Source organism: Anabrus simplex, chromosome 3 (genome assembly GCF_040414725.1).
Source record: "Anabrus simplex isolate iqAnaSimp1 chromosome 3, ASM4041472v1, whole genome shotgun sequence".
Taxonomy (NCBI): domain Eukaryota; kingdom Metazoa; phylum Arthropoda; class Insecta; order Orthoptera; family Tettigoniidae; genus Anabrus; species Anabrus simplex.
The window spans coordinates 1,573,236-1,592,097 of NC_090267.1; the positions used below are offsets into that span (position 1 = coordinate 1,573,236).

The 18,862-nt window shown below is 39.3% G+C and overlaps 1 protein-coding gene across 1 annotated transcript in view; it reads right to left on the reverse strand.

Moving 5' to 3' along the window:
* LOC136866898 (uncharacterized) overlaps positions 1-18,862 on the reverse strand; it is a 120,332-nt gene that overhangs the window by 39,875 nt on the left and 61,595 nt on the right. The window contains exon 4 of the mRNA XM_068226891.1: positions 9,402-9,484. Within this exon, the coding sequence (XP_068082992.1) occupies positions 9,402-9,484 (83 nt within the window). The remainder of the gene's footprint in view (positions 1-9,401; positions 9,485-18,862) is intronic.

Genomic DNA, 18,862 nt, shown 5'->3' on the forward strand with positions numbered 1-18,862 from the left:
GCTGAAAATAATGCTTGCTGTACATTACTTTTTTTTTTTTCAAATAATATTTTTGGGAGAAAATATTATTTGAATGTTCGCTCCACGTGTGCATTTAACAGTTGGTTATTGGCAGGTGTAATATAATTTTTTGTTTGTAAATTTAGTGTTAGTATATTTGAACTTTCATGTTTGCTGTAATATTTTCATTCTCTGTAAATATTGTATTGCTGAATGTACTTAATGCTAGAGTATTCTGATTGCTTTTGTAATTAATTATTATGTATGTGTATATATATAGTTAAAGTCTGTGTAAAAATACACACCAATCAAAAAATGTTCAGTATACAGTATACCAGATTCTGTTGCTTTCAAGTAGAACCGATATCATATTGCTTCATGTGAAACATAGAATAACAAGTACAATGAAAATATACTCAATAACTTAGGATCCAGTGAAAATTAAAACACTTGGTCTGTAACTAAACCCCACAAATTAAAGATAGTTTTTAATGCATCCACAAGTCAATAGAGTGTTTGTCCTCTACAAACCCTGTGGCACTCTTGAATGCAGCGGGACATGTTCAGTACCAAATTATTGAACATTTCTTGAGGCAAACAATCTTGATGGCAGCATGTTTTAGGACCTGAATCATTAGTGGTGGATGTTGATGGTTTGAAATTCCTACTCTAAGAAGGGATCACGCATGCTTTATGCAGTTCCTGTCCAGGGAAGATGCTGGCCAGTCCATTCTGCCGATCACATATCCTTCCAGCTATGTTCACAGCTGCTGCACGATGTGGACAAGCATTATCGTCTTATAGAGTAAATACATCTCCTACAGTCTCTGCAAAATGACTTGCTATGGGTTGGAGAGTGTTGCATTGTACACATCAGCCGTCACGTTGAACGTGAACCAGCGGTGAAACAATGCCTGTCCAGGATAGCGCTGAACCTCCAAGATGTTGGTGACATTCTACCGAGAATCATTCATTGTAACATTCCTCTCTTGCCCGCCACACACGCGGGGAGGTATCATCAGGGTGTAAACCAATTCTCACTTCATCAGTGAACCACATTCTGGATCATTGATCTCGTGCCCAAGTCTGATGTGCTTTAGCCCATCGAATGCAATCCACCATGTGGAGGAGTCCTGAGGGGGTTATCTTGATTAGTTCCCCACCATGGAGTCTTGTGCCCAGTTTGGGTACTTACAATAACTCTTCTGTTGTCTCAAAGCTCGTGCCACAGAGTAGCAGCTGTGTGTATACGGTGTTTCCATGCTTAAATTCATATATATTGCTCTTGAGGTGGTGGTGTTTTGCGTGAATGGCCTGCGCAGTGCCCATCTGTTACTGAATGGGGGTCTTGGAACTTTTCTCGCAACTTGGAACCAACACTTTGATTCATGTCAACAATGTTATCATCAGCTTATCTAGTGTGATACGATCTGCCGTAGACAGTGTAGGATGAGGTATTTCAGTTCATAGAAGCGAGTCACACTGACAAGTTTGCTTGTACGCCACTTCAGTTCTAATGTACTGGGTTTGTTTACAAATTCTGAGTCAAATGCCCCTAGCTGTGAAGAAGGCAGGGCTGCCATGATTCAGAGGTGCCAACTATTACGGACTGTCCGTAATTATTACGGATTTCACCTCACAATTACGGAGTTACGGTCAAAGGGAAATAATTACGGAAAAGCTGACATTATCAAGAAAAAATAATTTTTGACGGAAACAAAAGAAAGGGAAAAATGTCGAGTCCTTTCGAGCCTTTCTCCTAAATCGACTTTATTTCAGTGCTTGTGAGTTGGCAACGATATTTATTCGATCGTGACTTCCTTTTGCTACCCATAAGCGTTGTAAAATTAATTGTGAATGAAGGAGCTCCACTACAAATCCTTCAGTAATGTTGTATTTGCTGTGTTAAGTGTACCTGACAGTTGACAGAAAGATCTGCACTGCACTGGTATCGCTTATGGTTTAGAAAACGAAAATGTCATCACAGTTGGAAGGATGCTTCAAGAAAAACTACACTGAAAAGCAGCTGCTGCGTGAGAAACAAGCTACAAGGAATGTTTTATCATAGAACCAACAGGTTGCGTGCAAATGTTATTGTGTAATATGATATACTTTTCGATAGATTGCTAGAGGGAAGGGCAAAAGGGGTGTGTCATTATCAAGAAGGAAGGCGTATGCTTTGGACTTGACTGGAAATTTTTCTTGGGGGCGGAGGGCAATTACTGATAATCCACTTCAAAGTTGGCACCTCTGATGATTTAAATAATGTACGTTATAATAATTATGTTGTGTGGCCTCCGAAGAGGCCTGATGCAGGTCTTTTAACTTGATGCCTGTTAGGCGATTCACGTGTCTGCAAGAATGGGGCCTTACCTATGATGAATTCTAATGCTGGAGACGGCACACACACGGCCATCCCCCGAATCATGGGAATTAACTGTTGAAGGTGAACACCCCGGACCCTTTGGACCATGCTAACTATTTAGTCATGGAGCTGGACAATGTACTTTATAAATATTTAAATCCATTGCCAGTCACAATTTTTACTGAATCTTCTTCACAATGCATTTCAGTCTAACCATAAATACAGCATAAATTGGTAGGTAAACTGCAAATATCCTTAACATTTTTGATGAGTATATTATGATTTTTTTCTTTATGTAATAAGCAATTTTGTATTGTTACTGCTTTCTAAAAATATATTGGAGACTTTACTGTTTTCCTAATGAAGAAAATATTGTACTGTTCATTTTTCCTGCACCTTGTGTCCTTGATTCATCACCACACCCATTTGTTTTAGGTCCTTAAAATACTGATGAGCCTGTGCGTGTGGGTAGGTTGTCAACTGTTTCACAGTGTCAGAATCAGGATTAAAGTTGATAACCTTCATTCAGTAGATTCCAGTCATTTTACTACTGTTGTAATTCACATTTTACTTTGAAATAAGTTCACGGTCCAACTAACACCTGTCTTGGAATTTGCAATATGAAGCAAGCAAATATCTTCCTCTTTCTGAAAAGTACTTTTTGCTTGGACATTGGCTGTCTCTGTGACATTCTCCATGTAAAACTAGCAGTATCTTGTTGAAGAACTAGATAGGTGTACCAAATAAAACTGCACCTCTTTATTAATATTTATACATACATGCAGACAGATGTGTCAGTTATAAGAACACAAGCTGACTTACTTTCTCCTTAATACATTACATTAAAGCATATTGATCAACACAGAAAATGTAAAAATTTCACAAGACTCTAAATCTCATGATTTCAAGATCATCAAGCTACAGTTTCATTCAAAATCTCGCATGTTACTGGCTCAAGATTTGAAGGGCAGCTGCAAAGGTGAGTGAAAAACTTATGTCAAAACTGAGCCAACAGGCAAGGCTCAAAATGAGCAGCATGTCCCTATGATAAACAGTACCGGTACAAAGCTGTAAAATATGAAATTATAAATATGTTACAATTATGGCCATCAGTCTGATGACTTCTGCTTAAGTGGTTTGGTATTTCCAGTTAACTAGGGTAAGTAGTAGGAAGGAAACAGTCATAATGTATTAGCAGATTATTTAAAGGCACCATGCTTTCACTGGGGATGAAATTGGAAATCATTCTAATCCATTACATGATGTTATGTGGTCTCTGGAGAGGCCAGAAGCAGGCAGGACTTTCTAGCTTATGCTCATGGGCGACTTGTGCATCTGCGTATGACGAAGGTAGGGATAGGATGAAACCCGGTGTTGGCACTTATCTTACTCCTATCAAGGGGTCTGAGCAAGCCTGACATCCCCATCCAACAGATGAGTCACCATCAGCAGAATCATATGCCCTCACTCAACATATAAACTGCTCTAAATGCAAATTAATGATGATTGAAATTAAGGTCTCCACAGCTAGCACACCAGTAGTTGGATTGGTTCATCATGATCTGTACTGCATTGAAATAAATGTAGCCCACCAAAAAGAGCTATAGATGAAGGAATTTTTGTTCATGGCTCAAAATGGTTTTACATTGATTTAACATGGTAAAAATGTCATGGTACCTGGGACGTATTTACAGTATGTACTATAGGCCAATATCTGAGATACAATGAGAATCTAACCCCAGATCAGGTTTGATATTTGTCTGATACGCATTTGTCTTGTACATCAGTTCAACATCATCGCTTGTAAGGTTGGTGGTATATAGACAGCATGTGTAGCACTTGGGTAAGCATGGCAAGAGTACCCATTTCTGCTACTGATCATATTAAAATTGTGACACGGATAAAAAAAGTGTGTGTCACTAGTGTTCGAGTGAGTGAGAGTGATTTCTTCAAAATTTTAAAAAGTTACAGGGAGAAATAAACTGTTGCTGGTCGACAAAGTGAAAAAACTCGCTGGAAGAATCGGTATTTGTTGCTTTCAGCATGTCATATGCCCATGCTACTGCCACCTTATTCCATCAGGATCTTCAGAGATGCACGTGAGTGAAGGTGTTAGATCGCCCAGGTGGCAGCTTCCCTATCAATAGTATACCTAGCCATTTGTCCAATGTTTTCAAAAAACTTGGAAATTTATTGAACATTTCCCTTTTGCCCGAGTCCTAACGTGCCGCAAATTTCACAACTTTGAATGTATGAGCGACAAAAGGTTGCCTTTGTAATAAACCACCTAAATCATGACCAGGCAATTTATAATGTTTTAAAAGATAGGCCTATGTCTGTTTAATAGAGTTAAATATAAAACCATTTTTCTGGAGAACTTTAAAATGAACATGAAACGCCAGTTTTACTTGCGAAGAAGAAAGTATATTCCATATTTTGTAAAATAAAAATACATTTACGAGTCGGTTATTGACAGGCACGAGGTATCAAGAGGTGTCTTCTTTCTAAATCGTTGGGCTGGCCTAATGTACATTTAATACCGGTAATAGGTTTATTGCGGGGCGCGCGGCTGTGAGCTTGTATCCGGGAGATAGGGGGTTCGAATACCACTGTCAGCAGTCCTGAAGATGGTTTTTCCATGTTCACATTAGGTAAATGCTGGGGCTGTACCTTAATTAAGACCACGGCCGCTTCCTTCCAACTCCTAGGCCTTTCCTATCCCATCGTCGCCATAAGACCTATCTGTCTCAGTGCAACGTAAAGCCACTAGCAAAAAAAGAAGTTTATTGCAGCTAATGTACATTTAGAGTGTATGTATTTTGTACCTTCAGTGGTTTCTGTTCTATTTTCATTCCCCATGTGCTGTAAGGCCTTTCCTATCCCATCATCGCCATAAGACCTATCTGTGTCGGTGCGACGTAAAGCCACTAGCAAAAAAAGGTTTTATTGCAGCTAATGTACATTTAGAGTGTATCTATTTCGTACCTTCAGTGATTTCTGTTCTATTATTTTCATTCTCCGTGTGTTGGTAATGCTTAATGACAGTGTAGGCCTAATCTGATTCCTATTGTAATTATGGAACCGTACTGGAAATTCATTGATTTCTCTTCTTTGTTTAATGCGTAATTATGTATGCACTTGCAGAATACATTATGCTCCTTTGAGTACTTTCGCAATGAAGAAATTGTGACGATTACTTTCCGTGCACTTTGTGTTCTCAATCACCAACGAGTTGTAGATCGATCGCCACGCCCACTTGTTTTGATCGCTAATAATATGGAGGACGCGGCGTTCAAGAAGATTCAAATATGGCGGTCGAATAGCCACTCTATAGTCCTCTTTCTAACTCGTTGCTGGAAACTTACTGTAAGGTTTATTATCCAGATACATGCAGAGACATTAGGACTGTTGGAGAGATTTCTATGTGTATTGGTAAAAAGTAAGGAATGTTCCAGCTGGATTCATTACTGGAGTACTCCATTCGACTTGCTGGTCGATCGATGTTTCGAGTGTGTTCCACTACAGTGCTGTAAGAACTGTTCCAGAAATCGATAATATTCTAGAGAGTTGATCGAAGAGTATATATACATAGCGCTGTCAGTCAGTGGGGTAGTCAGGTTGGACTCGAAGCCAAATGTTGGAGTGACTGTTGGGCTCCGAAGTGGAGGCAGTGAGTGCGCGAGTCAGTGTTGTTGATATCTGTACTTGTCAGGGTACTCCGCTATTAAGTGTTGTAGCGTCACTTGCTATTGTGTATAATTGTGTGTTGTGACTTACAGTGACAATAAAGTAATTTAATAAGGAAGTGAACGTGTTCTCGTGTGATATTTATTTCAGTCAAATAAAATCGCATTTGAGAACGATAGAGCTGGGCAAGTATTATGAGAAGAACCAACTGAAACCAAATCCAGCTTAGACTCAAATTTGTGCATTCCATCGGCGGCATGCACAGGCTTCTCAGAAACTCAAAGTACTGTGGAAAGGGAACTTAGTGGTACATTGGCTGGAAGTTGTGCTGGATCGCACATTAACACTGCTGCCAAAACTTGCTAGAAACAACATTCTAAGCAAATTGTCAGCAACAAACTCAGGAACACAACCACAAACGATTAAAACATCAGCTCTAGCTCTATGCTACTCTGCAGCAGAATATGCCTCGTACAGCTCAGCCTATATGAAGCAGGTGGTTGAGGATCGTGATTGCAGAGAGCAGCAGACAATCCAACGTCTATGTCAGTGTGTTTTATGTCCTTCAATGTGCACTACGAAAGACTTGATTGCAACCTCCCCAAACGCTATTGATGTTGCCCTATACTGGGCAAGAATCACCTAGCTCTCAAATTGTTGCTTTATCTGTCATTGTTTGTATAATAGACCAGTATATTTGTATAGTAGGAATGTACATATCATCTTTTTTTTTTTAATACCTGTACAAAAGATTGTTGTTGGTTGTCCTCAATGCTACATTTACCCCAAGGTTCTTAAACTGGTTTGTTACTGAATTGTCCTTCTGCTTCTTTTCATTAATAAGAGTAGATTTTGATTTATTTTGAAATTTAGATATTATTTGGTCGATGATACATTCCCCTCCCCGTTCTTTCCCTGGTGATGATTTCAAGTGAATCGCAACCAGTCGTCATTACATACAGTACGCGTCAAAATATACAGTACGTCTTATTGTCACTACCTTACTTATCGAGATGATAATGCAAATGTTCAAAATGTGCTCCACTGCGCTGTAGGCAGTGTTCATAACGATCACGCAGATTTTCCAACATATTCTGGAACATAGTTTGCTGCAGAGTCCCGAAGAACAAGACGATTTTCTTACGTTATGCAGGCACAGTTTTGGGTGGATCTGGACAACAGAAAATTTGCTCTTTTAACATTCCGCACATGTAAGCATCAGGTGATGTGAGATCGGAGGAATATCATGGGTAGGGGAACTCAGCCCCGCGGGAAATTACTCGTCCTGGAAAGGTTTCTTGCAGCATAGCCATAGTCTGTCGAGCGGTGTGGCAGGTCGCCCCATCTTGTTGGAACCACAGTCTATTCATTTGCATGTTTCTGGCACGACAAAAGCTTGTTAGATCCTGCATAAATGGCCTGATTACCATGTTCCTATAGCGTTCTCTATGAAATACGGACCTGACACTGCACAGCAATTAGTCACACGCACACAATGTAGCGGTTTCTGGACTATAGTGCCTGCCCTCTCGAAACCAAGAAGGCGATTGATAAAACCATGCAAGTGAATGTGACTTTCGTCGGAGAACCTCACGTTGAACAAGAAATCTGGATCCCCATACACCATGGCCAAAAATCGTGCACAATATTCCACCCTGACATGCCTATCGTGCTCCGTCAATCGTTGCCCAACCTGTATTCGGTACGGAAATCCACCTATGTCTTTAAACAATCGTCAAAGTGACGTAGGGCTGAAGTTTAATTTCAGGGCTGTTCGCCAAAGACTTCGCTTTGGAGACTGCAACACCTGATTGAGGACACGTCCATGATTTTCATTTGTGGACACAGTTACTGGCCTACCAGACCTTCGCGTGCCATGACACAATACATTACCCGTACGACGAAATATTTAACAATAGATAGCATAACTGTGTTGCTAGGTGCTGGCTTATTGAAGTGTTCACGATATTGTTCCGCCACTAACTTTAAACTCGGCCCACCTTGATAACTGTTTCCGTACGAGCGAAAATAATACTCCACTATAGACGCTTTTTCCTCTGTTACGAGACACATTGTCACTTCCAAGCACGGAGCACAACGTTCTTTACACAACCAACAATTCATCGTGGCGATGTAACAACACGCAGACGCTCACGTGTGCGCATGCGCACTGCGCGAAAATGAATACTGTATATTTTAGCGCATACCGTATTATCTAAAGTGCAACATCCCTCCACTGACTCCTATTATACAAGTCACAGAAATTAAAGTTACAAATTATGATGTTCCTCTTACGGCAAATTTCATTACACTCATTATACTGTAGTAAATATTTTGAACTGTTAAGCTTCTCATGTGAATTTTTCTGCATTAACCAATGTGAATTCTTGAGCGTCTCAGCAGTGAAGGGACCTTCCTAAACTCAGTCAATTTGTTCAAACAAAAGAAATACATTTCAAGTATGACTTTGTTAGCTAGACTGGTCCTCTTCCCCTCTGCTACATGTGCACTGAAAGCTGGAAGGTTCAATGCTTTGGAGTAAAAATACATGTAGAGACTGATCAGTTCAAATGTTGTAAAGGAGAGAGAGTTCCCATATTCCTCATATTTGAGTTAGGATTTTGTTCCCTAACAATGATGAAATGTATGTTCTAAGCTTCCGACCACGTCTATGTTGTGAAAGAGGAGATGCCTTGGCAATGTTGATGTTGAACTGCTTTTAGTTGATAATGAAGCAGATAATGACTTTCAGGAAAACAACGACCACATTTATGCGTTAAACCTTGCTTTGAACAATACCACAGTAATGTCCATTTTTAGACTTTCAACTTCTTATTTTGAAATGTCAGTTAAATAACTAGTAAAGCTACTTTTAAATGTTTGCATATTCTTGGAATAATGCACAGCACAGAGGAAATATGTATACATAAAATACGTTGAATGTATTAAAAACAAAACCACTTCAGAAATATCTTCATCCACCTCAGATATTTTTTCCAGATGTTTATTCAATAAACAGGTTCATTTAATGGTACTGGCTTTTAAGCCCACCAACTACAGTCGTTCTTTAACATGCCAGTTAATCGACTGACATATCACCAAACTGAGATGGAATCGAACCTGCCAACTTGAGCTCCACTGCCCGAGCTACCCAGCCCGGCAAGAATCTGAACATTTAATTCTAACCACTAACATTTTAAAATATTGGAGATTAAATATAAGCTTGAAAACAAAGGACTAATATGATGAAAATTGCCATTTTACAGAGATAAAACACCCACTACTTGAGCATGACACTGAATAGGTAAAAAATATGTCCCATAATTTATCAGGTTAGTGGTGTACTTACTTGATTTCTCCTTTGACGGGTGGGTCAAGCTGATCAATTGTATGCTGTTCTATGAATATTTCTTCCTTAATGTCTGCACAAGGCTAGAAGTAAGAAAAACAGAAAATAAAGAGATAAAGTATAAAAATTCAATACACAATATATACTAGCTGATATACCCGTGCTTCGCTATGGAATTCTACACTGTATACAGAATTCTAGGTTAGGTGGTATACACCCTGTGAGTAAGATTGTATGAAATTGCATAGCTCTTAACGTTACCCAACAATCGTGACGGGGTGGCCACCAAACAACTTTTCTCATATGAAGACAGAATTAGGGAATTTTCACTGTGATGGTGGCCCCGTTTGCATACCATCAGTCACAATCAGGTTGGGGAGCTTTCATCATGATGGTAGACACTCACTCTCTACCTGCCTGTTTACATCCTCAGAAAGACTGTCTTTGTGGTTTTCCCAACTGAAATGAACATATATTACAATGACGTCAGTAGCAATGGCGCGATTAAAAGCAATGCTTTCATACGAAATACTCGATCAAATGAAAAACAACACATTTTCTCACTTTTAACGAACAGAACTAGGCTGCCGATCTAACAGTCCAAAGTTCCAGAACTGGAATGACCAAGACGTAGACTGCCGTGAGCCGTGAACACTCTTCGTCCCTTTTCGGCGGGGAGGGGATCGAATAGTGGTGACTCCCAGGGCAAAAACTATGCCCTTTTACTAATCCATTTCCTAGGAGTACCCGATGAGTCGGAAAGTATCAATTCACTACACTGCCGGCGGAAAAATCTATCTGTCTTTGAAGCAAATTTTTCCTCCAAGCCAGAGGAGAAACCCCCTTTTCACTGCTAATTTGGAATAAAATGAATGTAGAATTTAATAAAAATTAAGAGGAAGAAGATTTTCTTAAGAAACGGCCCTTTTCAGGGTTCAGTGTTGAGTTATTTAGTGAATTGTAGTACTATAATTTAGAATAGCCCTAACTGTTATTCCAGACCGGACCACAGACCTTAAGTATGCCCACTGCTCATTCAAAACAGCGCGTCAGAGTAGGGATCGAATAGCTGGAATACTATGATGAACCAGTATGTTACGTACCAGCTGTATCAGAAAATGTATGAACCTGACGAATGGCATGCTAAAGAAGAAAGTTTTCTAACTCCCCAGCCACTTTCTGCCAATATTCAGTCAAGCTATTATACTCGGTACGCAGCAGTAATCCCATCTATCGGAGTTGAGAGGCAGCATAAGAGACAAAAAACATCACAACAAACAATGGTCGATGTAATGTTATTGTTGATCAATGTTATGTGCTTTCGATATTGTAGCCCTTCACATTGAGTTCTCTTCCCACTCTGAAATACCGCTGTTATCATAGTCGGTACCTTTAAACTGAATAAAACATAAGTGACTGGAAATTTTATTCTCTATAACTTTTGTTACATAGTATTTTTCGAAAGGACCAATAACATAGGTATTTAAAAACTACATTTCAGGTGCCTTACCCTAAACTACAATTTTATCCAGGGCGAATAAAATTGTTTATAGATTAGGCTGTAGTTTCTTATTTCCCGACTCTATATACCGATTTTCATTCAATTCTGTAAACCCATTTTCTCGTGGTTCGGCGTTGATATGGACTTAGCAACAAAAATAAAAATTCATGAATATCTATGTTATCATAGCTGCTACGGTAAAAATGTATGACATAAATGGTCGGAAACTGAATTCTATATAACTTTGGTTACCGGTATGTAGTATTTATCGAAACGGCCACTAATAATATAAATATTTGAGAATTAAATTTTAGGCCTTCCACCAAACTACCATTTTACTCAGTGTGAATTAAATTATTTACAGCCTATATTTTAGTGGATCATTCTCAGACTTCGCACATCAATTTTCAATGAGATAGGACCACTATTTATTTATTTATTTATTTATTTATTTATTTATTTATTTATTTATTCAGGATCAGCAACAGCATAACGCCGAATTACAACGATCTGAGCTATGTACAATAGATATGAATCTAAAATTAAAGGTATATAAATATTTAAAAAGGACACAAATATACACAATGAAAACTGTACAATTCTATATAATACATATTTACATAAACAACGTTATTAACAAAGAAAAATACATTTACAGTAAATACAGGAGCAGAACGGGAAAGAACAAGAAGGAAAATTAAGTTATATGATAAATATCATGACAGAAGGAAGGAAACGTTACGAAGAGATCTAGGTTGTTGTTGATAGATAATGTATTAAACATTGCTGGAATATGTACCGAAGGGGACCTTTGGGTGAGAGAAAGCCGGGAGTAAGGAGTATGGAATAGGGTCTTCATTCTGGTATTATGGGATGGGACGTGGAGGGGGAATAAGGAAGCTAAATCTGAAGACCTAAACAGACCATTAACTGCTTTGTATAGCAGCTTTAGGTCGGCTACTTTCCTCCGAGCAGAAAGAGTCTTGAGGTTCAGTTTCCCAAGCACTTGGATAGTGCTTAGATTGCGACATGCAGGGACCCTGGCTCTGACGATAGCACAGAAAAAAGATTGTACACGGTCAAGGTGGCTGAGGTTTGAAGAAGCAGAAATGGACTAGACTGGAGAGGTGTATTCAACAATAGGTAAGATACAGGAGACGTAGAATGCTCTGAGGGCATTTACATCTGTGATGTCAGAAAACCTGTACAGTAAACCAAGGAGTGACATAGCACGTGAGGTAACCCTGTTTATGTGCGAGACAAACAACAATTTACTGTCAAAATGCACTCCTAGGTATTTTTGATCGTCAACAAGAGCAATCGGTTGGTTCAGTAGGTGATATTCTTGCAGAACAGAGGATTTATGAAGTGTGAACGAAATGGTGGAACACTTGGAGGGATGAGGTTTAAGACGCCATGTAGTACACCAACCTGATAGTGAATCAAGTGCATTTTTCAATTGGATTGAATCTGTAGGAGAATCGATCTGCTTGAAGATTTTACAATCATCAGCAAAGAGCAGTATTTCACATGAATGGTGGGAAACAGTATCGATAAGGTCATCAATAAACAGAGCAAAAAGAAGTGGACCAAGGACACTACCCTGCGGGACACCAGAGAGGGTGGTAGTGAGAGAAGAACTGCATCCATCAAGAACAACGCGCTGTAGTCTTTCGCTCAGAAAGCTATTAATTAGAGCTAGGAGTCTCCCATGCACGTTAAACCATTCAGAAAGTTTGTGAGCAAGAAGGGTGTGATCCACGGTATCGAAGACCTTCGCGATGTCGATATAGCATACATCATAATGTAAATATTTAAGAATTAATTTTTAGGCCTTCCCCTAAACTACCATTTCACTCAGCGTGAATAACATTATTTATTGCCTGGATTTTAGCGACATATTCGCCAGCTTTGCATACCGATTTTCGTTAAGTTCTCTTTAGCCGTTTTCTAGTGATGCTTCAGTTGGAAAATAATTATATTGGTAGAACTGACCACAAGTACAAAATTAGAAGGAATTTTAGCAGAAGCGTTTGGGGTAAATTTTCATTCATTAGGAAGGGCGTGAAGGAGTGGAACAGTTTACCAGAAGTAGTGTATGATCCTTTTCCAAAATCTGTACAGATATTCAAGAAGAGAATAAACAACAACAGAGAAAATAAATGAAATGTTAGAGGGCATTCGACCAGTGCAGAATATTGTAAATAAAAAATGTGTGTGATTAAATTAATTCCATCCCCTGGTCTATGGAGTTTGGACAGCCCAAGTAGGGGACTGCCTGTAGGGGTGAAGTACAGTGGGCACTTTGAGGGCCATGGGACCGCTACGGTAGCTGTGAAGGCCCTTCAGGAACTCTGAAAGGTGGTGGCAAAAGGGGCTCTGGTTAAGACGCAGCAGGTCGTTATGCTACTTAGGTACCAAAATGGGTAAAATATAAATATGTATATAAATTTAATGTTAATTTTAATCTTATACCAGTTGTAAAGTATTGTATGTATGTTCAGTCTTCAGCCCTAAGGCTGGTTGGATCCTCAACAGCTCTGCCATCAGCTGTCATACATGGCCTAGGCATCACTGAAGAGGCGTACTTGGGAAATGAGGAATGAGGTAGTTTCCCATTGTGTAAAGTATTATTAGAAGTAATTTCACATACTGTATATGAGTTGACTATGTTTGTAAGATATTATAACTAGAATTTTGTAAACAATATAAATTTATTAAGGATGATGTGTTTACCTCAGTAAATGATCTTATCACAGGTATACTGTTACTAGAAGAACTGGACGACTTGACTGTCCATTTCCATCAGACAAAAACGAAACACAGTTCTGGGTTATGATCTCCTTTCCAGGCAGCGGATTGGAATTTTCTTCGGTCTTTGGAATCAAAGACCAGATGGATATTATGTTCTTCAGACCAGTCAACCAAGTCGTTCCAATTCTCATCACGGGATCGGTATTTCTGCAATTTGTGATGACTATTGAAATCTCCCAGATACGATGTAGGGTGGGTGTGGGCCTTGATTACGTGTGCAGGCTATTTCATATCTGGAGGATTATAGATGCTAACAATCGTATTATCAACAGCGTAAATTGAATAATATTGTATTCTAGGAAAATTTTCTTCGTCTCTTGTTAATTTAAAATTTAGTGCTTGACAATAATGTATTTTAGTGTACCATTTGCCACCGAGGTAGACACCTCATTTGCAAATAAAGAGATTTTGATTTGATTTGATACATACATACAGACAGACAAAGATAATGGAAAAGAAAAAAATGCATTTCATTTTTACTGTGGACATCACCGACACAAAAATACAGTTATTTTCAAATTCTGAGCAATGTACAGACAGAGAGAGAGAGAGAGAAACTTCAAAAAGAACACATGACATGATAGCACTACAAGAGGTAGAAAGAGAAAAGAAGAGAGCTGAAAGGACGAGGACAATCTCCACATCCTTATTTCTTGCTTTCTCTTTCCACTGCTCCCATTTTCCACACTGACTAGCTATGTTGTTTATATTATTATATGCAACATTCCCTGTTTCCATCTCTCTATACATGACTTGAATTGTCTTTGTTCCCTTCGACTGTAATGAGGATTCTGATCACAAAGCACTCCAGGTTTATGACTTGCCTACCATCATTCTCAGACGGTTTCTTCAATATTTTTTTTTCAAAGAAAATGCCTGCATTATAATCTTTTCCCAATGACAAATTTTCCCATAAAACTTACTTCCCTAAACATATCCTTGTAATGCCAGTTGATCCCCCAGTGCTTTTATACACTTTTACAAGTGGACAATGCTTACCATAGAAATATTACTGAGCATCATCCATCCTTGTAAACCACATGAGGGGAATTCCAAAGAGAACAGCTAACTGCACAACTAATAATCCCAACCTCAAAAGATGTGGGTTTGACTTCAGGACAGAATAAAATCAGTTGTGCTGGAATAGAAGTCCTTTTGGAATGTAAGATGTGCACTGATTTTAGTACAGAAATTTAAGAAAAAAATACTTTTTTTAAAATTTCTCACCATAAATGTTATCACAGGACGTTTCACTTTAAGGACACAAAATATTACACTGTATAATGAACCCACAACAATTCACATTTAGTCCACGTTTTAATCTTCAAAAACAGTTTATTTACACTCTTTTAACATACTTTGGTGCATTATTGTTGTTTTAGATGTTATTGTATAATGTTTTACGAAATCATTTTTCAACATTTTAACCTATAATTTATTAGATTAGAATGACTCCATATGTATTATTTTTAAGATTGATATAGGCTGATGATGCCCGTAAGGAGGGTGAAACATGTACCATTGACGTTTATGTATTATGTATAAAAATTTTGACCATATGAAATAGCAGATCATATTGTATTGTATTGAACAGGTGGACTTATAATATTGTAATAATATTTGAGACATACGTCAACTTCAATACGGAACCAAAATGAGAATAGTTACTTGTAACTTGGTAGCCAAACAGGCAAAATCCAAACTAAATAGGTTTATCAATCTTAAAATTAAAATAACCAAGTTGTCTAAAGATATAACATTTTAAAGCAATGTTTAAAACTAAAATTGATCCCAAAATTTTTGAAACCTACACAAAGAAAGAACTTAACCGTCCCAAGTATGAACAAAGTCCAAGATAAAGTAAATGTAATATGGTTAAGGAATGAAATTAGGTCACTATACAAGAAGAAATCCCAATTGAACTTACAACTATATAAAGTTCATTTAACGGTAGCTCAGACATTAATAATAATAAATTTTATTGCGCACAATGTGCAAAATTTACATATTACATCAAATTACAATTCGCTTAAGGAGCACTTTGTTCAGAGCAAAATTGCTTCAGAGAGACTGTTCTCTTCATGCACTTCATTACGTGATATGTATCACACTGTTCTTTGCACAGTACACATACACACTCCTGGCTGGCCCGGTGGTAGGACTTCTTGGCACAGATACGGTGATGAAAGCCGTGTATTGCAAAGCGTGTCACCAAATGTCTCAACTCATATTCCTCTTTCATCCAATCCTTATTTATCAGTGCGTCTGTACTGTAAAAGCTTTCCTCGATCGAGTCCCTTTTCTCCCGTAGTTCTCGTAACAGCTCCTCGTATGCCGGAGTTTGCTGTAGAGGCATTTGTAATCTTAAATCCTCTATCAAGAAGGTTTCCCGTGCTAAGACATATACGTACCGGGATCGGGTGAATTTAGATACCCCTAGGACCCTCTTAAGGTATCTCGGTTTCATCCTTTCCAGATCTCGTAGCTGTTTACATGATAGGTACTCCCATATTACTTCTAATCCGTATGTGAGCGTTGGTAGCACCTTGACTTGGAAAAGTTTCATGGCCGTCTCCAGCGACATTCTTTGCAGATGTTTGATTTCACTTATGCTTCTAAGTGCAGCAGCTAATCTCTTCTTTATGTGTACTGAGAAGGTCGTCCCGGAGACTTGTAGTGTGATCCCTGGTGTTAATGTGTGTCCCCCACATACCTTTCGATAAGTGTCCTCCTCTCCTGAATACCATTAATTATGTCGTCTTTAGATTCATCCTTAGCTCATTGTCATCCGCCCATTGCGTGACAAGCTCCATTCCGTTTTGCAAATCTTTTATGTTATCAGCGGCTAGTGCCATATCATCCTGGGTCAGCGCATTGAACAATAAAGGGCTCAAGGGGTCCCCTTGTAGCACTCCGATGGTCTGATCTATCCAGTCTGATTGGGATACCCCGTCACTGATTTGCACTTGGTTTGCCGCTAGTATATTAGCTATTAAATTCGTCATATCTGATCGTCCGACGGAGCTTTCCAGTTTCTCGATTAATTTCCTTTTATTGACAGTGTCAAAGGCTTTGGTGTAATCAATGAAGGTTACATACTTCTTCCCGTGGGCTTGTGTTCTTTCTTGTATGTCCTTTAGCAGGCAGCTCGCCGCTATCAGGGTGGATCTCGCTTTCCGGAATCCAAATTGTTCATCAGGTAACAGTGGTTCCATCAGGTTACTTATTTTCTGTGCTAATAGTTTGGTGAGTATTTTAAATGCCACCGACTCCAGGGCTATCCCCCTGTAAGATTCTGGTTTGCTTGTGTCCCCTTGTCCTTTATATAGCATCTTTATGACTGCCTTCCGCCATGCATTAGGTATGTTACCAGATTCCACGCATTTGTTCATAAGCATTGTCCACACTGGTTCTAGGTAAGGTAATGTAGCTTTTAGATGCTCTGCGCAAAGTCCGTCTATTCCCGGTGCCTTGTTTACCTTGCTTGTTGAGATGGCCTTTCTCACTTCCTCACTTGTGAAGATTGTAGTTCTTTCTATCACTTTCCTCTCCTCTAACTTCGGTCTGGTTTCCTTAAGGGCTAACACACCTCTCATATGATTCTCCCAGGTCTCCATGGGTATGTCTGCTGGAAATCGCGGCTGCCGTGGTCTGAGTGCCTTATAAGGGTTCTTCTCAGCATCCTTTACAAGCTTTTCGTCTTCCTTTGCCCTAAATTCCCGTTTTTTCAGCTTTAGTAGCGCCTTGAATTTCCTCCTCGCTGTCTGGTAGCATTCCAGGTCTCTTTTGTCTTTCGTTCTCCTAGCTATGTGTAATTTTTCTAGTGTAATTCGCCTTTCAATGTAACACTCCTTGTCGAACCATTTTTTCGCTTTCCTGGTGTCCTCCCTTGGTGCATTTCCTTCTTCGATGAATTCCGTTATTCCTGCTATGGCCTCATCCAGATTTCCCTCGCTGATAACTTGTAGTATGCGTGGTATCTTACTAGTGTTCTCCTGGAGCATATGTGGGTCCAACCTTCTTTGTATCCTTTGTGTTTTTATTTGTTTATTCATGTGTGTGTTTGTCTTGAGTGTCGTTCTTACTGGTATATGTTTCGTGATTAACGCTGCCTCATTTCTTATTAGGACGTTATGCTCCAATGCATCGAAACCTCTAATGAGTGTGAGGTCTATGGCGCTTCCTCCATTGTGGCATATGTATGTGAGTGCCTTTTTGTCGTTCACTAACGTGAGCCCTTCCCCTAGCAGATAGTCCAGTACTATTTCCACTTTGTTATTTGCTTTATTTATTGGGCAGTTCAGGTCGCCTGCAATAATCACTCTTTCATTCGCCTGTATAGTGTCTAATGCTCTCTGTATACCGTCTACTATGTCTACTGCGCTGCACTCTGGTCTGTAGTATACGCCTACTAGTGTTCCTATTTTTGTTTTAATCACCAATTGATTCTCCTCCTTGAGAATTGTTTCAAATGGGGTAAATTTCGAGTTGATTAGGCATGTTATTCCACCTGACGGCCTTCCTCTATCGCCTTTCCTCGCAAATGCGTGAATGTTATAGAATCCTTTCACTTCACACTTTGATTCCGCGGTAATGAATGTCTCTGTCAGTATACAGATGTCGAACTCACTGAAAATGTCTCTCGGCATCTGTCTTAATACGCCTTCTAGCCCTTCTACGTTCCAGTTGAGAACTTTCACTTGATCCGGTTCCATCCTATGATCTATTCCTGTACCTCCAGGGATCTCGAAAGGGCCGGCATATGACGTCCTTTGGCCAAAATGCCCCCTCATATACTTTGTCATGTTCTTTCATTGGGATGCCTATTTTGAACGCTCTCCTGGTATTGGTGTCACTAACCATTCGACAGTTTATTGTTCCAGACACCCCATTTTCCTTTAGGTATTCTTCTATGTCTTCTTCCGTGGTTTCCGGGGTCAGATTTCCCAGATATAGCCACGCGTCTCCCTGCACTGCTTTCAGCTTGCTTTCCCCTTGTCTTGTGCCCCTTATCCTTTCTCTTGTTTCTTTTTCTCCTTCCTCCTCCGATACTCGTCTGCTCCTGGGTCCCTTTCTTCCTCTCATCACTCTCGTCCACTGTCGTTCTTCTTCCCTCCGCTTTATGTTTTCATCCGCACTGGGTTTA